The 18,990-nt window shown below is 39.5% G+C and overlaps 1 protein-coding gene across 14 annotated transcripts in view; it reads right to left on the bottom strand.

Moving 5' to 3' along the window:
* PSD3 (pleckstrin and Sec7 domain containing 3) overlaps positions 1-18,990 on the bottom strand; it is a 739,247-nt gene that overhangs the window by 289,918 nt on the left and 430,339 nt on the right. Inside the window, exon 1 of one of the 14 annotated variants that reach the window (XM_049866079.1) lies at positions 5,825-10,635. The exons of the other annotated variants lie outside the window; for them this stretch is intronic. Within the exon in view, the coding sequence (XP_049722036.1) occupies positions 5,825-5,913 (89 nt within the window). The 5' untranslated portion in view covers positions 5,914-10,635. Of the gene's footprint in view, positions 1-5,824; positions 10,636-18,990 lie in introns of those variants that run through there. 14 annotated transcript variants of the gene reach the window in all.

Here is an 18,990-nt window from a genome sequence, read left to right on the forward strand (position 1 = left end):
ATGCATTCATCAACTGCACCATCTAGGGATTCTCCCTTCCAAAGTTCGTAGGCTATTTTTGAGCTCCTCCCCTAATTCTGCAGAACTTGTCCATGACCCTCACATCATGTAAGGGCCCATACTCCAGCAACCACCTAATTTTTCTGCATCAAGGACCCACCCCACACTCTCCAGCTCTGTCCCCAGAGGGCTGGTCTGTGACTTTCCAAAGGCAGAATCCCTATCTTACTCACACTTCTATCCCAGTGTCTAAGACAATGGCTGACACATAACCTGTGCTCACTGAAAGCAGCCTAAATCAAACTGCAAGAAACTGACAAGGAAAAAGTCACATGATCAGGTTCCTCTCCCCACGGCATACAGTAACTTTGTGTGATAATCTCAACACACCAATTAACTGGAGTGGAAGATGCCTGGAAATCACAATTAGAATGCTTCCTCTCAACCAACCAGCCAACCCTCTCAAGAACCTTTACATAAAGCTAAATACCTCAGCTGTGAGCTTTGGCTGCCTGTATTCATCCCATTAGAATTATTTCAGTAATCTGAAGTATTTTCCTCATTATGGAATCTAGAAGCTCCAACCCATGGGAAACATTTGCAGATGAGTCCTCCCTAGATTCTTCCCCTGGGTTTTTCCTTGTTTAATATTACCTTCTTTTTAATATCACCCAATGGGGAATAAATGTGAAAAAGTGGAGTGAAGGCAGGAGTGGGAGGAGCCTCAATTCCTAACACCTGAAGTTAGAAAAGTAAATCCATGATTACTAAATAAAAAGATTGTGTACATTAGCTTGAAAAAAGAAAGAAAAAACTATCACTGCCAGTTTCTAAGCTATGTGTGTTCTTAGGCATTATTTTTAAATTAGCTTCTTCCTATCTTTATCTATCGATTTATACTTTAGTTACCAAATTTTAGGGAGCTGTGAATCAACTTCATTTGCCCTTTGATTTTGCGCCTTTTTTTTAAAATCAGTTGTCAAGGAGTTGACTGACTCATGACAACCCTATGTGTGTCCAAGTAGATCGGTGATCCACAGGGTTTTCAATGGATGATCTTTCAGAAGTAGACAGACAGGCCTTTCTTCCGAGGTACCGGTGGATCCACTTGAACCACCAACCTTTCAGTTAACAGCCGAGCGTATCAACCATTTGCACTGATTTCACACTAACAAAACCAACCCAGTGTCGTCGAGTCGATTTCTAAAATCAAACTACCTGCATTGGGGAGGGAGGGGCCTTGTGTTCTCTTAATACAAGTTAGATCTGCCACCTAACTCTGTTTTAAAATCTTTTCATTTTTTAAAATTGTAATAGTAGGATTCTGGAGATAGAGTTTACTGACATGAGGTAGGGCAGACTCTGCTATTGGACACAAAAAAGGACAATCTGCTCTACAAATAAGCTGAGAACTAAAGGCATCTAGTAAACAACAAATTCAGTGCATGTCCAAAAAAGAAATTAATCGCCTTTAAAATCAGGTGGGGAAGAAAAGGAGAGAATTCATTTTCTGACTTTCTAACATGTGGCAGGCCCTTTCCATATATCATCTTATTTGAATGACAATAAGGATTTCTGAGTACAGTTTCTCCAAGTGAATTTTAAAAAGATGTTGCTCTGGACAGATGAATTACCAAAAGGCATCCCCTTTGTTAGAGAAAGGAGCCTGCTGCCAGGGCTCACAGCTGAGCCAGTGGGATTTAGGGTGTGTGTGTCTACTTCTTACATCAGTGACCCCATGAGGTAGTCCAAAGGAATTAAGGAGTAATAAGAACCACCGCCAATCTTTAGACCAAACTACAGACCTTCTGACCAACGAAACAACTAACAACTCAGAGTTCACATGAAAAACACTGAGGCCCAGAGATAGGATTTTCTCAAAGAATCAAGACTTCTGATTCAAGTCCAACAATTTTTGCCCACTACACCACTGTCTAGGGCAGAGATGACAATGTCAATAACTAGTGACAAAGTCTGCCTTCCCAAAGGATATGATCAGTCTCAACAAGTACTGTAGCAAATATTTTGGAAGCAAAGTAAAAACGACAGAAGGATTCTGGTCAAAGGAAAGGGAGACACTTCCAGAGGTCCCAAAAACTGGTATGGTAAAGGGTGGGGTGATGGCAGAGACAGGGCAAACCCTTTAGAAGCCCAGAAAGAGATGCTACCTTCAGACTCAGAGATGCTACTGAGCAAGAACAGACAAACCCCCTGTTGTTTCCACTGAACATCTCCAGAGAGATGACACAAAAAAAGTTACTGCTTTTGGCAAAACTATACAAATACATATCAGATTTCATTAGTTCCTAGACACATTTTTTTAGTTGTTGGAAAAATACAGATAACGGATCATTTGCCATTTCAACATTTTTCATGCGTACAATTCAGTGAAACCAATCAATTACATCAACCACGCTGTGCAACAATCACCCACACTTGTTGCCAAACTTTCCACCACCATGAACAAAAACTCAGTGCTACCTACACAATGACGCCGCCCCAGGAACCACTATTATACTCTGATCTCTACACATTTGCTCATTCTAGGTATTTCACATTAGTCAAATCATATATTTTGCTTTTGTGATTTATTTATTTTGCTTTGCACGATTTCAAGGTTCATTCGTGTTGTGGCATATGTTGGGACTTCGTTTCTCTTTATGGCAGAGTAGTATTTCACCGTTATTTAAGTAGCGCATTTTGTTTATCCATTCATCTGTAGATGGACATTTCAGTTGTTTCCACCTTTTGGCTGTTGTGAATAGTGCTCTGTGAATTGTGCTACAATGAACATTGGTGTACATGTTCCTGTTTGCTTGGCTGCTTTCAAGTCTCTTGGGGATATACCGAAGAGTGGGACTGCTGGGTCATATGGTAGCGCTATGTTTAACTTTTTGAGGAACCACAAAACCCCACAAACACTTTTTTTAAATCCACATTTTAGTCTCTGAAATTGGGACAATTTCTTAGGCAGCAGCCAGTACCAGCCCTGTCAGTCAGGCAGCCATCAAGTAGTGTAATTACTTGGGGGCCATGAACCTGGTCATTTTCTGGTCATTGAGGGAAATTATAAATTGTTGGTTTCATTGTGATCTAACTGATGTTTATAATGTCTTCCAAAAGATATGCCAGGGAGTTGGTATTAAAACAAAAGTATTGTGGCTGAAGAAAGGCATAGGAAACAAAGTAATTTTTATTTTTCTGTAAAAATCTGTAAGCTTAGGAATTATTACCATTAGTATAAAATAAAAATTCTAAACGTTAAAAAGGCATGTGTGATAGTTCATTGGTGGCATTTTTTCCTTAGTGGTACTTAAAATAATAATACCTTCTCTTCCAAACAAAGGCATCTTAGAGTCAAAATTCTTGCCTATTTGTTTTTACCAGTATACAGTTGCTTTAAATTCCACTAATCTTCAATTTTTAAATAGAAAATTGTACTCTTTTCCTTGATTTATTCATTTATAGTTCACAACAGTAAAAATAATGACGATGACAAAAAATTACTTTTTGTCCCCTTTGTTTTGGGTAAGACTTGAGCTATTTTTGGAATCTTAGTTTTTACACTGAATTCTAGAAGTATAGCCAATTCCTCAAACATCACCATTTAAGGTCACAGAAATACTCTCTAATCAATGCCTTTTAAAATATTTTTTCCTTCAGTGTAGCAAAGTGCGAACAGCATTTTTAAAGCATTGCTATTGTACTTAGTGTGCCAAGAACACATTTGAGATCTCTGCTTTATTAGTATTAAAAATCTTGCTTCTCCAATTTAAAAAAATATACTCTTTTCAGGTTACAAAATAAGCTTAAGGGTTACTATTCCTCATGAGAAGAACGTCAGAGTGAACGGAATAATGAATTAGTTAAGACCAATATTTACAACCAATTTCTAACAAAACCCAATTAAAATTCTTGGGGTTTTTTTCCCCCCTAACAAAATGAAAATATTTTCTCTCATTCTTTGACCAGTTCCTTTGGAAGCAAAGAATATTTCATCAGCTAATTTAAACACAGTTGCAGATTAACACTAAATCACTGAGTGGCTTTAATACCAAAGGTTTGGTCTTTACACACACACACACTCTCTCTCTCTCTCACAAAATAACAAAGCTGCAACCCCAGACACTTTTAAATTTTCATACCCATGGCTTCAAATATATCTTATTGTGTTCAAGTATAGTCTATTCCAACACTTTAAACTGTTTATTTCAAGGAGAGGACAACCAAAAAAAGTTTCATAGGTAAGTAATAAACTCCACACTAAAAAACTGGAATGGCAGGTGAGCTGAACAGTCTGTAACTTCTAACCCACCCACTGGAGGTTCCAATGATCATGAGCAAAGACTCTCTGTAAACACCTTAGACTAAGCACTCTTAGAAGTCCCTCAAAATGAAACTGGTTTTACTCTGTTTAACCTAGAAAACCCCCTCCCCTATTTTCCTCGTTTACTATCCATTTACTTCCTAGCTATTCCACATGGGTCACAGCCTTGGTCATACAGGTTCTCAAACTTCTGCTAAGTTATCAGGTGCATAAGATGCTTTTCGTACCACAGAAACTTTGGTTTAGGAGAGGCCATGAGAGGGTTCCCAGCAGATGGCCTCGATGGAGCACTAGGCTTCAGAAGAGAAAGGCAAAGAGGAGATCTGATCACACATTTGCTTTCCTAAAAAGGAAGCACCATGCAGAGACTGAGACAGCATCTGTCATCCATTCACCCCAGTTCCTCGAAGGGTGTCACTCAGGTATCACATGGGGACAAACCTGTGTTCCTTCTTCAATACTATAGCTGGAGTGTGTTCCCAGTGCCCCTTCCACTCCACCCCAAGCCTGACATAAACACTCTTAAGAGCAATACCCCACCATACTTCAAGAATAAAGTGGAAAAGTCATAAAACACAACTTTAAAAAATGACAAGAACCAATGACTTGACCATGTGGTCAAGTCCTGTGAAGATATTTCTATCCCTGTGCCAATATTTCTCTAGTGACAGTGACTCTGCTTCCTGACCTAAATGTCATAAACCACGGAGCAACTCCCAACTATCTGCAGCAAGGAAACTGCGTGATCAGACCTGAACCCAGAAAAGAGCCTGTACTCATACTCTGTGACTTTCAGGGAAACTCTAACACTTCAGAATGAAACTAACCACAGAAGTATAAAATATACTAACTTCACTAGTATACAAACTCATATATAGCTCATCTTTATTTTATTTTTGTTTGTTCTCATTGTTTCAATTACTCATACATTTCCTATTTAATCCAACACATAATAGAGAAATGGCACATCTTTTTCTTTCAATTTGCATACAATGAAAAAATAATGGAAAAAACTATATATATAAAAAGCTTAATAGATGCCTGCATGTTGACAGTCTGAGTCTCTAGGTGAGAAATTATTTAATAAAAAAATCAGAATTTATTCAGCTCAGTCACTTCCATTACCAAGCAGTATTCTGATTAGCTCAACTTTCTTAAAATACACATCAGATGACCAGGTTCAGATATTTTTAAGTTCTCAGCACAAAAATATTTGTTTGCCCACCCTTCTAGATTTTGGCACCACTTAACTCCTATCTGGCATGTATCTTCAAAAATGATAAATCAATCCAATCAACTTCCTGAAGTTTATATTTAAGATTTATTTCTCAATTTTATTTATAGGGTATATGATCACTATGGTTTTACTTTAAAAAAAAAAAAAAAGTGAAAGGAAGGAAGAGAAAGAGAAAGAGAAAGGGAAGGCGGCGGGGGGTGGAAAAACACCTTACCAGGCCAATAACTAGAGAAATACCTAAGCAGCCAAAACAAACCTACCAGTCTGGGGCTTCCACTCGGAGAATATAGTTCTTCCTTTGGTGTCTGCAGAAAACAGAATTTGCTTTGGTACTATCCTTAAAATTCATTTTTAAGTTTGTCCTTCAATTGTAGTCAAATCACCTAGACAGTCTTGCTTTCACATTCTTAACACTAACCTTAGAACTGATAACCTAAAATCTAAGCGTATTATATTTCAAGTTGATTCTCGCTAGTCCTACCAAAAGATCTTTACACCCACCACTTAAGAAGAAGAAAGTACAACAAGACAAGTGGCAATAACAGCAATCATGTGAATTCTCCCCTCCCCTTTATCCAGCAGAAGGTGTCAAAAGTCCTGTCCTACTGGGAATCAGGCTGGCTTTTTGGTCCTGCCACGGGAGATCCTAAATTCTATAATTCGCTGCAATGCTACCAGCTCTAAGTCACCTAGGGGATGACGTTTCTGCACCTTGTCACAGTGTTGTCACATGCTAGTCACTGTATAGCAACCAAAATGCTTGTAGAAGTAACTTCCACTGATACCATTTAAAAGTTGCCAAAGTTTGGGAAAAACTCATTATCAGCAAAAGGAGGATACCACTCCCTTCCTCCTCTCTCCCCTGACAATTATAGGTGGTACTTTATACTAAACGCACACACACACACAAGCATGTTCACAAATGTTTTCTAATTGAACAATTCCAGAAAGTAGGTCCAGAAAAGTGCTGTAAACTTAACAGAGGAAAAGCTGAGGCTCAGAGAAGTTATGTAACTTTCCCAAAGACACAAAGCTCTTTAGATACAAACTGATTTAGGAAATAATATTGGAATCATTATTCCCTGTCCTTGAGCATAGAGAATGTGACCTAGCTGGAGCTGGGCTCACAAGGACTCACAAGGACTCACAAGGACACATCAATTGGGCCCTGACAGAAAGACAACAGATGGAATAATCTTGGAAAATATCTTTTAGCAAACCTTTCCCATAAGCCAGAACACAAAAGACTGTCCACTCTTTTTCTACTAAAAAACAGTGAATAGAAATTTGTTGGACCAATGAAGACCCTCCTGACTGTTGTTACTGAAACCTGTACCAATGATCCTTAAACCCAAAAAAATGAAAGACAATTCAAAATGTAGGATGACAGTTTCTAGCCAATCTATGAAAAGGTGAAGCTTCCAATGGCTTTGCCCATTTGTAATGTTAATATGTACTGATGGCTCCGTAACCTTCCTTGGACGTGGACAGACATGGCTGTGGCAGCACGCTTGTCCGTTTTCCCATCCTTGTTTATTCTGTAATATTCTCTGGACTTGGGCAGACATGTCTCTGGCAGCATGCTTTTGTTTTCCCATTCCTGTTTATTCCGTAATGTTCCTTGGACTCGGGCAGACAGTAGCATGCTTGTCCGCTTCCCACTTTTGTCTTTTTGAATATATGCCGAATAAAACTTTCTTTTTGCTTTACCAAACTTTGTGATGTTTTTCCCCTACAGCCAAACCTAGAATTGAACACTTCTTGGGGGCAAGTGAAGGCACAGCTGCACCCTCAGGTCAGCTCCAACTCATGGCGGCCCCGTACGGAACTGTGCTCCATAGGGTTTTCAATGGTTGTGATTTTTCTGAAATAGATCACCAGGCCTTTCTTCCAAGGTGCCTCTGGGTGGACTCAAACTTGCAACCTTCCAATTAGCAGCCAAGAGTGTTAACTTTTACACCATCCAAGGACTCCACACAACTATCTTTTTTTAATCCTTGTGTGCCTTCCAGAGCAAACAATCCACTCCCTAATATAGACCTTAAACAAAACTTACAGAAAAGCAAGATGACTTAGAGAAAAAAACAAGAATTTAGAGGGTCAAACAGTGGGTGATTTCAGGCCAGCACCCCTGAGCTTTTTTCCTCATCTGTAAATTATGAGACTCATAAACCTGCCTTTAGGGATTACAGTAATGATTAAATAAAATTAGGCACTCAGAAATAGTCATTACAGCTAAAAAGATACATTTTAAAGACTTTAATTGTTCTTGTTTTCCAGAATTCTTAAATTTTACAGACTAGAAATTGGGGGGAAAAAAAACACTTCCCCACAACTCCCCAAAATAGCCCCAGGGGCCATCTAACAATACCTAAAAAAAAAAAAAAAGCCCACAATAAATGCTACAAAAAATTGTAGCATTTGGCCAAGCAGTTTTGGCACAATATTTGACTGGAAACATAGATACCTCAAGGGACAAGCTAAACTGCAAATCAGAGCACCAATAACACATAGTCCTTCAGCCCAGTGCCCCCGGCATACGCAACTCCAGCATCTCCCCTGTAGCCAAGGTTCTGAACAAACAGAGACAAGAATCACACTCTTGCCATCTGTCCCAAACAGTATTCCATGAAACCCTAGCATTCTAAAACCAAACCCACTGCCGTCGAGTAGATTCCGACCCATAACGACCCTATAGGACAGAGTAGAACTGCCCCATAGAGTTTCCAAGGAGCACCCGGCAGATTCAAACTGCCAACCTCTTGGTTAGTTAGCAGCCATAGCACTTAACCACTACACCACCAGGGTTTCCCCTAGCACTCCAGGCTCTGAAAATTACATCTATCCAAAACAAAACTTTTTTTTTTAACTTTTCAGCATTTCTCAAACTTATGTGACCATCTATTTTTTTTTTGGTACCGAGAACATCTATTAACATCTAGAGAAATACAATTTGGAAATTCTGCCTTATTGCAATGCTGTCATATTCTAGTGTAGTTTCTCAAACTTCTGTCTGCATTAGAATCACCTGGGAACTTGTTATAAAGGAAACATCTCCTGCTGCACCCCAGCATCAACATCACCCAGGACCTTGTTACAAACGCAAAGTCTCAGGCCCCCCCCAGGGACCTAAAGCTTGAGAACCAATGGGTTAGTTGTATTTTAAATAAACACCCCAAGTTAAAACAAAGTTAAAAAATCACCACACCAGTGGGTTTAGAGTTGTCGGCTGTCTTTCACTGTAACGACCAATTAAAAAAAAAAAAAAAAAAAAAAAACCATTACGTCAGGTCAATTCCAACTCATAGCGGCCCTACAGGACAAGTAGAACTGCCCCCGTAGGGTTTCCAAAGGCCGATCATAGCTCTCAAACTTAAATGTCTATTAGGAGTGGTCTGGGAGCCTGTTAAAATATGCACATGCCTGGTGCAGTATTTTAGAAAAGCATAGCAATAATGGTGGCACGCAGAAAATAGGTAATCAGTACCACTGAATTGTCAATGTGGAAGTTATTGTATTCATGAATGTTTGCTGTGTATATTTTCAGCACAATTTTTAAAAAAGCAAATTCCTAAATCCACAGAGATTCAGAATCACAGGCTCTAGGGTATAGCCCAGTTTTAAGAATCAAATAACTGAAAGTCCATGTTGACTGGCTATGAGATATTTATCCTCAAAGAGTTGCCATCGAGCTGATTATGACTCATGGCGACCCCATATGTATCAGGGTAAAACTGTGTTCCACAGGGTATTCAATGCCTGATATTTCAGAAGTAGACTGCTAGGCCTCCTCAGAAGCCCCTCAGAGTGGACTCGAACCTCCACCTTTCCCTTAGCAGCTGACGTGTTAACCGTCTGCACCAATCCAGGGACTCCATTCTCATCTTGTTATTTACTGTTAGCTGCTTTCAAGTCAGCCCCCGACTCACGTAACCCCACGTACAGTGGAACAAAATGCTGCCCAATCCAGTGCCATTCCCGTGATCAGTTGTGGATCAAACTGTTGTGATCCACAGGGTTTGTGTTAGCTGATTTTTCAGAAGTAGATTGCCAGGTATTTCTTCCTGGTCTTAGTCAGGAAGTTTCCCTAAAAACTGTTCAGCATCATAGCAACACACAAGCCTCCGCTGACAGACAAGTGGTGGCTACACTTAAAGTTCACTGACGGGGAATGGAACCCAGGGCTGCTGTACAGAAGGTAAGATTTCTACCACAATTAGACAATAACAATTAGGAACATGAGTGTTGAGAAAAGAGCCACATTCATTGGTAAAAAGTGATACAAAGAGCTTCAGTGTTATTTTGAAGAGAGAGGATTTCAACATCTATTTTAAGGTAAGAAATAATGAATCAAACTTAGAACATTACTGCTTTAACTGATCGATGTTGCTGAGGGACTGAGATTAACCTGTAAAGATCTCATCTCCTCCCTAACCTCACCTCATCACTGGCTTTAAAAGTATTGGCAAAATCGGAGTATCTGAAAGGATCTATGCAGTTCGTTCACAGCCATTTCAGCATTTGCTCAGATGGTAAGCTCTTCTATATTTCCCCCTTTACAGCAAAAGGTACACTGTGCCCTATATAAACTGGTGCAATTGTTAGGTCCAACCAGAATAATATCACCAGTTCTTCTAAGCTCCGAAATCCAACTTCCACTCATCAAATGTCATAATGGAACTTCTTCCAAAAGATCTCTGTACCTTTATCTTAGGAAAATAAATAGCAATATTGCTGTAAAGGAGGACTGAGTTATATTACATACAACAGATTGTAGCAACATCTACTGCATTATCTTTGAAGTCTGCAAAGAATGCATGTCAGCTTCCATGACCTTGGCAATGGCCATTTGGAAAATTCTTTTTAAGGTTTTGTTTTAGAATTTCAGAAAATCTTATTACGGCCACACACACTACGGGTCAACATCCATTATGTACTCACAATGCCAGTGTGAATATTTCTATAGCCAGAAACAGCTTGCCTTCCATGTTTGAAATGTACTGTAAGCTCTTGGCCTTAAGTGCAATAATATAATTAACATCAGCTCGTACCAAAGTGCTACAAATAATATGATGGTTTTGACCTTGTTTTATAGAAGGTTAACATCATTAAGAGAAAAGGCTTAAGTAGAAGACAGAGCTGCCTAACCATCTATAAGCTCCCTGACTCAATCAGTTACTGAGAATCTAGGCTTCGCCCTAGGCATGGTGTATTCGAAGATGAATAAAGAGCAAAATACAGCTCCCAACATCAAGGATTTCAATGTCTAGGGAGCGAAGACAAAACTTTGTACAAATAACTGCAAACAAGTGCATCAACTGGGAGAGGTTACATCCTGAACAACCTGAGCCCAAAGGAGGCATTTGCTCGGTGGACAGAGGGAAGGAAGGTTCCAGAGGTATCAAGCCACATGTTCAGAGCACTGGGAGAGGTCAGTGTAACTGGATTACAGGGTAAGGACGAAGGGTAGTAGGAGATGAACATGGAATGCTAAGGGAGCCCGTGAAAGACTTGAAGTGCGCAAAAAAAATGAACAGATTTGAGAGAGATCACTAGATGGCATTACGGAAGCCGAATGGATTAAATGAGTTAGAATTTGTAAAGCATTTAAACAGTGCCTGGCATATAATAAGTGCTATAAGCGTATTTGTTCAGAGGGTGAGACTGAAGAGAGGAGGTCCACACAGTAGGTTACTGCAAAGGTCTAGATGATGGATGATGAAAAGGACTTGATACAAGGCAATGAATACAGAGCTGATAGAGCAGAACTGTGAGGAAAGAAGTAAAATCGAGTTCTACAGCCAATTAAATATGGGAAATAAAGGAAACAGAAAAAATGAAATATAGACTTTGAAGCCTCTGACTTGGACAACTGGGCGAATCACAGTGCCTTTAATGCAGCCTTAACCAAGATAACAAATATGTCAAAGATTGTTTTAGGAAGGAGGACATAGATAATGCAAAATCAAATCTGATGTTTCTCATACTTAAATCACTTGGGTCTCATAAACTCCTGATGAGGTGGGTAGTTTAACCTTATTTTACCAAAAAAGACTCAAAGAGGTTCAAGATTTTCCCTGAGTTGCATAATTAAAAACTGCAGGCAGCAAAACAAGCCAAATCTTCTGGCTCCTGGTTCAGGGTTACTTCTGCTTCACAGATTTGGCCAGAGGAAACGTATCATCCTGACCCTAGATTCCTATTTCTCCCTAAACCAATTGTGGACAGCAGCCAAAATCCATCCCAAAAAACTAAAACTAAAAAATGACTCTAGCCTCATAGTTGCTGATTTTCCCGTTGAAAGCTTTGTGATATCCAATTAGTGATAAGAAATGCCCAAACACTAATATTAAAGACTAAGATTTAAAATCTATTTTACATATCACAGCAACAACCATGTGACCACATGCAAGCTCCGATAACAGAAGAAAGCCATCTTACTATTAAAAACGTATGCTCTGTTGACAAAGGTATTTTTCTTCACAGTGAAAAGACAAAATAACATTCGAAGAAAAATATTAGCAGCTTCCCTAAACTAGAGAAAAACTAAAAGTTTACTCAAAAATGCAGAAGCAAAAAAGTTTTATGGTTACACAGTAACCCAGGAATTTTTAGATATATTCGATCATCAGTGGACCTTACTACTCTTTCCAACCCAACCTCCATTCTTCTAGAGTTCTCGTACAATTAAGATGGATGTCATTCTTTGTCAATGAACATTCTACTGCCTACAGAAGAATCAAGTCCAAGCTCCCTCACATGGCGTTCATAACACTATTTCTAGCGTGTTGTTCTTAATACTGCTCCATCTGGCTGACCTCAATGCTCTAGCTTCACGTCCAACTACAACTTTCGATGTCCATTACACAGCACCTTTGCTCATGCTTTTGCTTCCTTAGCCTCAATTGCCCTTCCTCCTTTCAAGAGTGTGGAAATTTATTCTTCAAGACTCAATTCAAATGGCTCCATGAAATCTACCCAAACCCCTGAGTCAAAACTGACTTTACAATCCCACAGCACTTTTGTTATGCCTGTTAAAAGGGCCCTTCTTTAACTCTGACTCGAAATAATGTGACATCAGTTAAAAACACTCTAGAGTTTGAGAGAAATTTGTATTATTTTTTAAGGGAAATTTTTAAAAGGCTAGCATCTTCCAGTATCTGGGGGGAGAATGCAACCATGTGTCCCCTAGAAAGTACTGGGAACGCTCAACTTTAGTAATTCTCTATTGAATGAATGAGCTCCAGATGCCATGGTCTCTTCAAGACCATGGACCTTGCTACCTTGTGGCCTTTGGGTTCCACAAATGCTGCTGGTTAAATGCGTTCAAGTTCTACTTGGCTTTCCCAGTTATAAATTCTATTGGTCCATATCTAAAACATTCATTTGAGGACAAATTTTGCCTTGCAGCAAGTTTTATGCCAAAGTTCCTGGACATCTCTCTGAGCTACGTCCCAGGAGAAGACAGAGCTAATGCATAACCCCAGAGTATTATGCAACTCATTTAAAACCGTAACACAGTAGAAATTATCCTCTGTGATCTACTGCAGACAAGCAGATATTTAACAGGTATCAGAGTGCACTTTGGCTATCAACCAACTTTGAACTAACTCTGAAGATTTCACTTGTTAGCTTTTGAGCCAACTAAAACAAAACAGGTTAACTAAACAACTCCATGGATGAGAAACAAGACAGAAACCAAACCATATTCCCACATCCCTTCACGAATTGTAGATGTCCTTTGGGGGACTACTCTTACTGCCCGTAGGCATCAGTCTCCCTGTTTCGGGTTCCTTAATCACAGACCAGACTTTTTCAACCTGAACCACCTCTGATGACACAGCAAGATCTTGGGGGAACGCTACTATCATTTTCAGTTACGGTAAACACCTATAAAAGCCATCTACCGAGGAAGCAGCTAGGCAGAAACAAATTCTAGGGGACAACATGGTAAAGAGCAGAGAACACTAGATTGCTGGTCAGAGAACTGAGTGGAGAGACAGTATAACTCAGTGGTTAAAAACAAGGACTTGGGACCTAGCCCACCTTGGTTCAAATCTCAACTCTGACACTTGCCAGTTGTGTGAAGTTAGACAAGTTAACATCTCTGTGCCTCAATTTCCTCATCTGTAAAATGCGATAAGAGTGGTACCACAGTCAAGTACACACAATAGTACAGCTATTATTATCGGTCTGAGTCTGAAGCTTAAAAACTACATGACTCAGCCAAGTCACTTAACCATCACAGCTTCCTAATCTATAAAGCTGAAGAGTTAAATTCTAGCCCCTCACAAGTCTAGAACTGTTTCAAACTTAAATACATAACAGCATCATAAATACCCAATATGTCAAAATGAGCCATCTCAATTTGCTTAATTTTATCAGTCATATAGTAATTTCACATAAATTCTCCCCAAACGCCATGTAGTTATTTGTTTTTAGTTCACCAAGTTCAGTCCTCACAGTTCAACATCACACCAAACACCAGGTTTCCTCATGAAGACATAACATGAACAAATGAGATTTGAAAATAACCACCACAAGGGTATTTGGTCTTCCTGTTTATATTCACTTCTGAGTTCATAGTTTATAATAACAATTAACATAATAACAAAAAATAAAAGTGTTATGAGAAGAAAGATAAATTTACACACACTTGAGGCACATTAAAATCACATGATCGTTTTTCATCCACCCCTGAAAATATTTTCAAAATGTGCTCTCATCCAGGCTCATAAAAGCAACCCTGTCTTTCTTTTGCCAGCTGAACAGCCTTGAGTCCTGAATTTTTATACATAACGCCTCCTCCCTGCTTTTTTCCCTTACCGTCTTTTTTCATTTTAGCTTTTTTAAATATGGACTTTATTGTAGGAGGTTCCCTGAACTTTATAAGCAAGCCTGCCATTTCAGATGTTATAAAAGCCTAGTGGCTGAACTACTACAACCCTGGAGCGAAAAAATTAAAGGATAAAAGCATGAATTATAGGGTCAGGTTTTTCTTCATTTCCAAGGATACACAAAACTTGTCCATGTATGAAATGGCCTTGCAAACCCCACAAAACTCTGTGCTCAACTCCTGTTAAAAGACAGGCCTTCTGTTCACTTTCCCATAGGTTCAGATCGAGGTAAACAAATGCTTCTGGCGCAAGCAAGCACTGTTCCTCCCCTTTTCAATTCCTCCAACTTTCTTCTCGCTCCTACTTTGCTAATCATAATCAAGGCTGCTCCCTGCAATCTCTCACTCAAGTTCACTGACAACATGCTGAGTAGCATCCTCCATCCCCTTGGAGAATCATTAATTCAAGAACATTTACTGAGTAACTACTTAGGTGTCAGACACTGTGATACAATGGTCACGAGGCAGATGCACTCGCTGGCATTACACTTCGAGGTTAGAACTGAATGGCCATGAAAAATGATTTTGCAAGCAAGTATAATGTCATCTTAAACAAAACCCCAGGTGCATTACGAGTGAATAGTAAGACACAAAAGGAGTCCCTGGGTAGCAAAAACAGTTAAGTGCTTGACTATTAGCCGAAAGGCTGGCGGTTCTACTCCACCCAGAGGTATCTTGAGAGACAAGCCTGCGATCTGCTTCCAAAAGGTCACAGCCTTGAAAATCCTATGTAGCAGTTCTACTCTGCACACATGGGGTTGCCATGAGTCAGAATCGACTCGAGACTGCAACTAACAAGTAAGACACATAACCTAGTCTAAGGGAATCAGCCTTCTGGGAGAAAGTGACATTTAAGCTGAAACTGAGGACAAGGATGTGAAGAATTGGGGCAAAAGGGAACCAAGAATAGGAAAGCCCAAGGCAAGACAGTATGACATATTTGAGAGAAAGAAAAAGGTCACTATGTTGAATCTTCTGGGAAGGGGATGGGGGTGTATAGAACATAGGGCAGACAAGAGATGAGGCTAGAGGAAAACAGTTGTCACATCATGAAGGCTCCATGGACATTACCATCAAAATATGTTCCATTTCTCAATTTTTCAAAATAATGGACCACCACCCACCTAACAGTTTATTGTACTGTGGAGGCTTGTGTGTTGCTATGATGCTGGAAGCTATACCACTGGTATTTCAAATACCAGCAGTATAATCAAGATTTCAGCAGCACTTCCAGACTAAGACTAAAAACGAGACTGCTGATCTACTTCCTAAAATTAGCCAATGAAAACTCTATGGGTCACCACAGAATACTGTCCAGTATAGTACTGGAAGACAAGCCCCCTAGGTTGGAAAGCACTCAAAATACACAGTGGCCGTAACAACGGACTCAAACATACCAACGACCCTGAAGATGGTGAAGAAGTGGGCAATATTTCACTCTGTTGTATATGGGGTTGTCGTGAGTTGGAGCCAACTCAATAGCAACTAACAACAACGTCAATTATCAGGTTATCAGCTAACTAAATCCAGGTGACATGCTATAAAGCAAATCTAATATGTTAACAGAAAGGAATCACATGCATTTTAACAGGGTCTTCTAGAGGCAGTGCTGTGATCAAGACAAGTGACTAACAAGTGAAATTTTTAGGCTCCAAGAAAAGCCAGTGGAGAAAGTCTTGGATTCATAAGGGTTTCCTAGTAGGAGTGCCTGGGTGGAGAAAACAATGTGCTCCAAGTGAAATGTTTAGGCTCCAAGAAAAGCCAGTGGAGAAAAAGTCTTGGATCTGTAAGGGTTTTCTAATAGGAGTCCCTGGGTGGAGAAAACAACTAATGTGCTTGACTACCAACCAAAAGTTGAAGTTCTGAATCCACCCCGAGATGCCTCAGAAGAAAGGCCTGGCAATATACTTCTGAAAAATCAGCCATTGAAAACCCTACGGAGCACAGTTCTACTTTGACACACATGGGATTGCCAGGAGTAGGGATCAACTCAACAGCAACTGGTTGTTTACATTTGCTGCATGTTTTCCCAAAGCATTCCAATTATTTAGTCTGAATAGTTATCCCTACCACATACAACAGTATTGAGACCTGTACTACGTTCCATCACAATTACTATTAATCCCCATTCCAAAAGAGCCAGCATAATAAATTTTAAAAATAAATAAAAGGAAGAGATAGGGAAAGTAGAAAGAAAATGATGATTACTTGTAGATGATATAGCCATCTACATGAAAAGCCCAGAAGTATGAAGTAAAAAGTTATTAGAACTAATAAGGTGGTCAATTATAAAAATAAAAATACCAAAACAATAGCTTTAAGAAATCATGAAGAACCAGTTAAAAAAGGTAATTGAAAAAAAAAAAATCCATTTTTAATAATAAAATCTATAAAGCAGCTAGAAATAAACTTAAGTACAGAACCAAAACTAGAAAAGCTTTTGTTGTGAGACATAAATCAGTACTCAATAAACATTATGATCCTGAACTGGGGCTAATAAATATTGCAAAGATATTTTCTCCCAAATTCCTCTAAAATTTAACATAATTCCAGAGGAACATAAAAAAATAAAACTATGAAGAACTAGAAGAAAATATAATTGAGTATATAATTTCCTAATAGTGAAGATATTTCCAACCTTTACAGTAGCAAAAATCATTAATGATTTAAATGACAGACTTAATTACACGGCAAAAACACCAAGCAAAATTAAAATGATAAATGGGGAGCAAACCCCCATGAGACAAAGACTACACTATCCTTCATATATAAGGGAGTTTTATGTACCCGTAAGAAAAAAATGAACAAGCCAAACTGAACCGTGTAGTCACAATGCCCTTGCTACGGAAGCTTCATAGCCATTGGAAGTAAGAGGTCCCAAGTACCTCAACTGATACCCTGATCTTAGTTGACTGGACCAGGAGTGAATACCTGCTGAAGTGGATCCAGTCCATTGTCCTCTCCTAGAAATCTGGGACACAAAAAGGATGTCATGTGTACTTGAACTGAAAGGTCATGTACAGTAGTGGCTGGAATGCATGGCACGCAAGCCAAAGCCAGGAGGAATAAAGTGTGAGTAAACTGAGAAATCCAGAGCGCAAAGAAAAGCAGGAGAGCGGAGAGGTACTGAGAAAAGCAGAAACGGACCTGGAGGGCAGGGATTGCAGCCTTACTCCAGACCTTCCAGTTCTAGTCTCTAGGAGGTCTGACTGTACTTTGTGTTCTGTTCTTGGATATAAGCCAGAGTCTCTGTGACATCCAACCAATTAAACTAGTTCAAGCAGGTTTTCAGCACACTGCAACCACCAGAGCCTGGACCAAGAGGGACATGAGCAAGCCATTCACAAAAAAGGAAAAACAGGTAAGAACTACACATGTGCAAAAAATGATCACCCATACCAGTTATCAGAGAAGAACAAATCAAGGCACTCAAATAGCTTTTTTACTTACCAAACTGGCAAAGATAAAAAGACATTTAGATAACGCACAGCGAAGTATGGGATGAAGTAGGCACCCATAAACTGGAGATTGGCGTATAAGCTGGTAAACATTTCCTAGCTTTAATTAACCTTAAAAATGTGTACCTTCTCAAAACCAGCAATTACATTTCTACGTATTTACTCTAAGGGAATAATTATAAATATGCAGAAAAATCACCTGAGGATATTTTACTGTAGTGTTATTTATAAGAACATAAACTTAAGATGACTTTTATCAGCGTTTCTCAAACATCATTTACTGCTCACCTTCATGAGTTTTACATATCCCTGAACCACAGGCACTAACTTACCCTTTTACGTAATCTACTCTTCCAACAACTATGTACTGAAAGCCTACTATGTTCCAAGAACTGTTCTAGGTGGAGATTTAGAAGTGACCAAAACAGACAGAAGTCCCTGCCCTTGTGGAGTTTACATTCTAGTGGGGTGACAGATAATAAGCAAGATGACTGAAACACAGGCTATGGCCTGTTACAGAGTGCTGTGTATGGTTAATAGAAAAAATAAAGCAGGCAAGGGGAATGGGAGGCTTGGGAGTTACAAGTTTAGATAGGGTAGTGAGCAAGTCCTTACTGAAAAGAAAACTTTAAAGACCAAAGTAGGGAAAGTGACCATAAGACTACTGGCAGGCTAAGAATTACGGAAGAAAGGAACAGCAAAGGCCGAGGACCTGAGGTGGGTGTGTGCCCAACGTGCTCAAAGAAGGCCAAGAGGTGAATGTGACCAAACCAGAGCAAGCAAGAAGAGTGGGTGGAGATGAAGTCATAGAGGTATGGGGTGTGAAATGGGGCCAGATCCTGTATGGGCTTGTAGGTCATGATAAAGACTTGGGCTTTTACTCTGAGTGCGATGGAAGCCAACAGAAGTTTCTGTAGTGCTTCTAAAGACTGAAGGAGCAAGACTAGTTAAAAGGATACTGTAGTAATCTAGGACAGGGATGACAGTGGCTTGGATTAAGGTGGCATTTTGTTGTTGTGTGCTGTCAAATCAATTCCAACTCATAGCAAACCTGTAGGACAGAGCAGAAAGC

This window comes from Elephas maximus, chromosome 22 (genome assembly GCF_024166365.1).
Source record: "Elephas maximus indicus isolate mEleMax1 chromosome 22, mEleMax1 primary haplotype, whole genome shotgun sequence".
NCBI lineage: Eukaryota > Metazoa > Chordata > Mammalia > Proboscidea > Elephantidae > Elephas > Elephas maximus.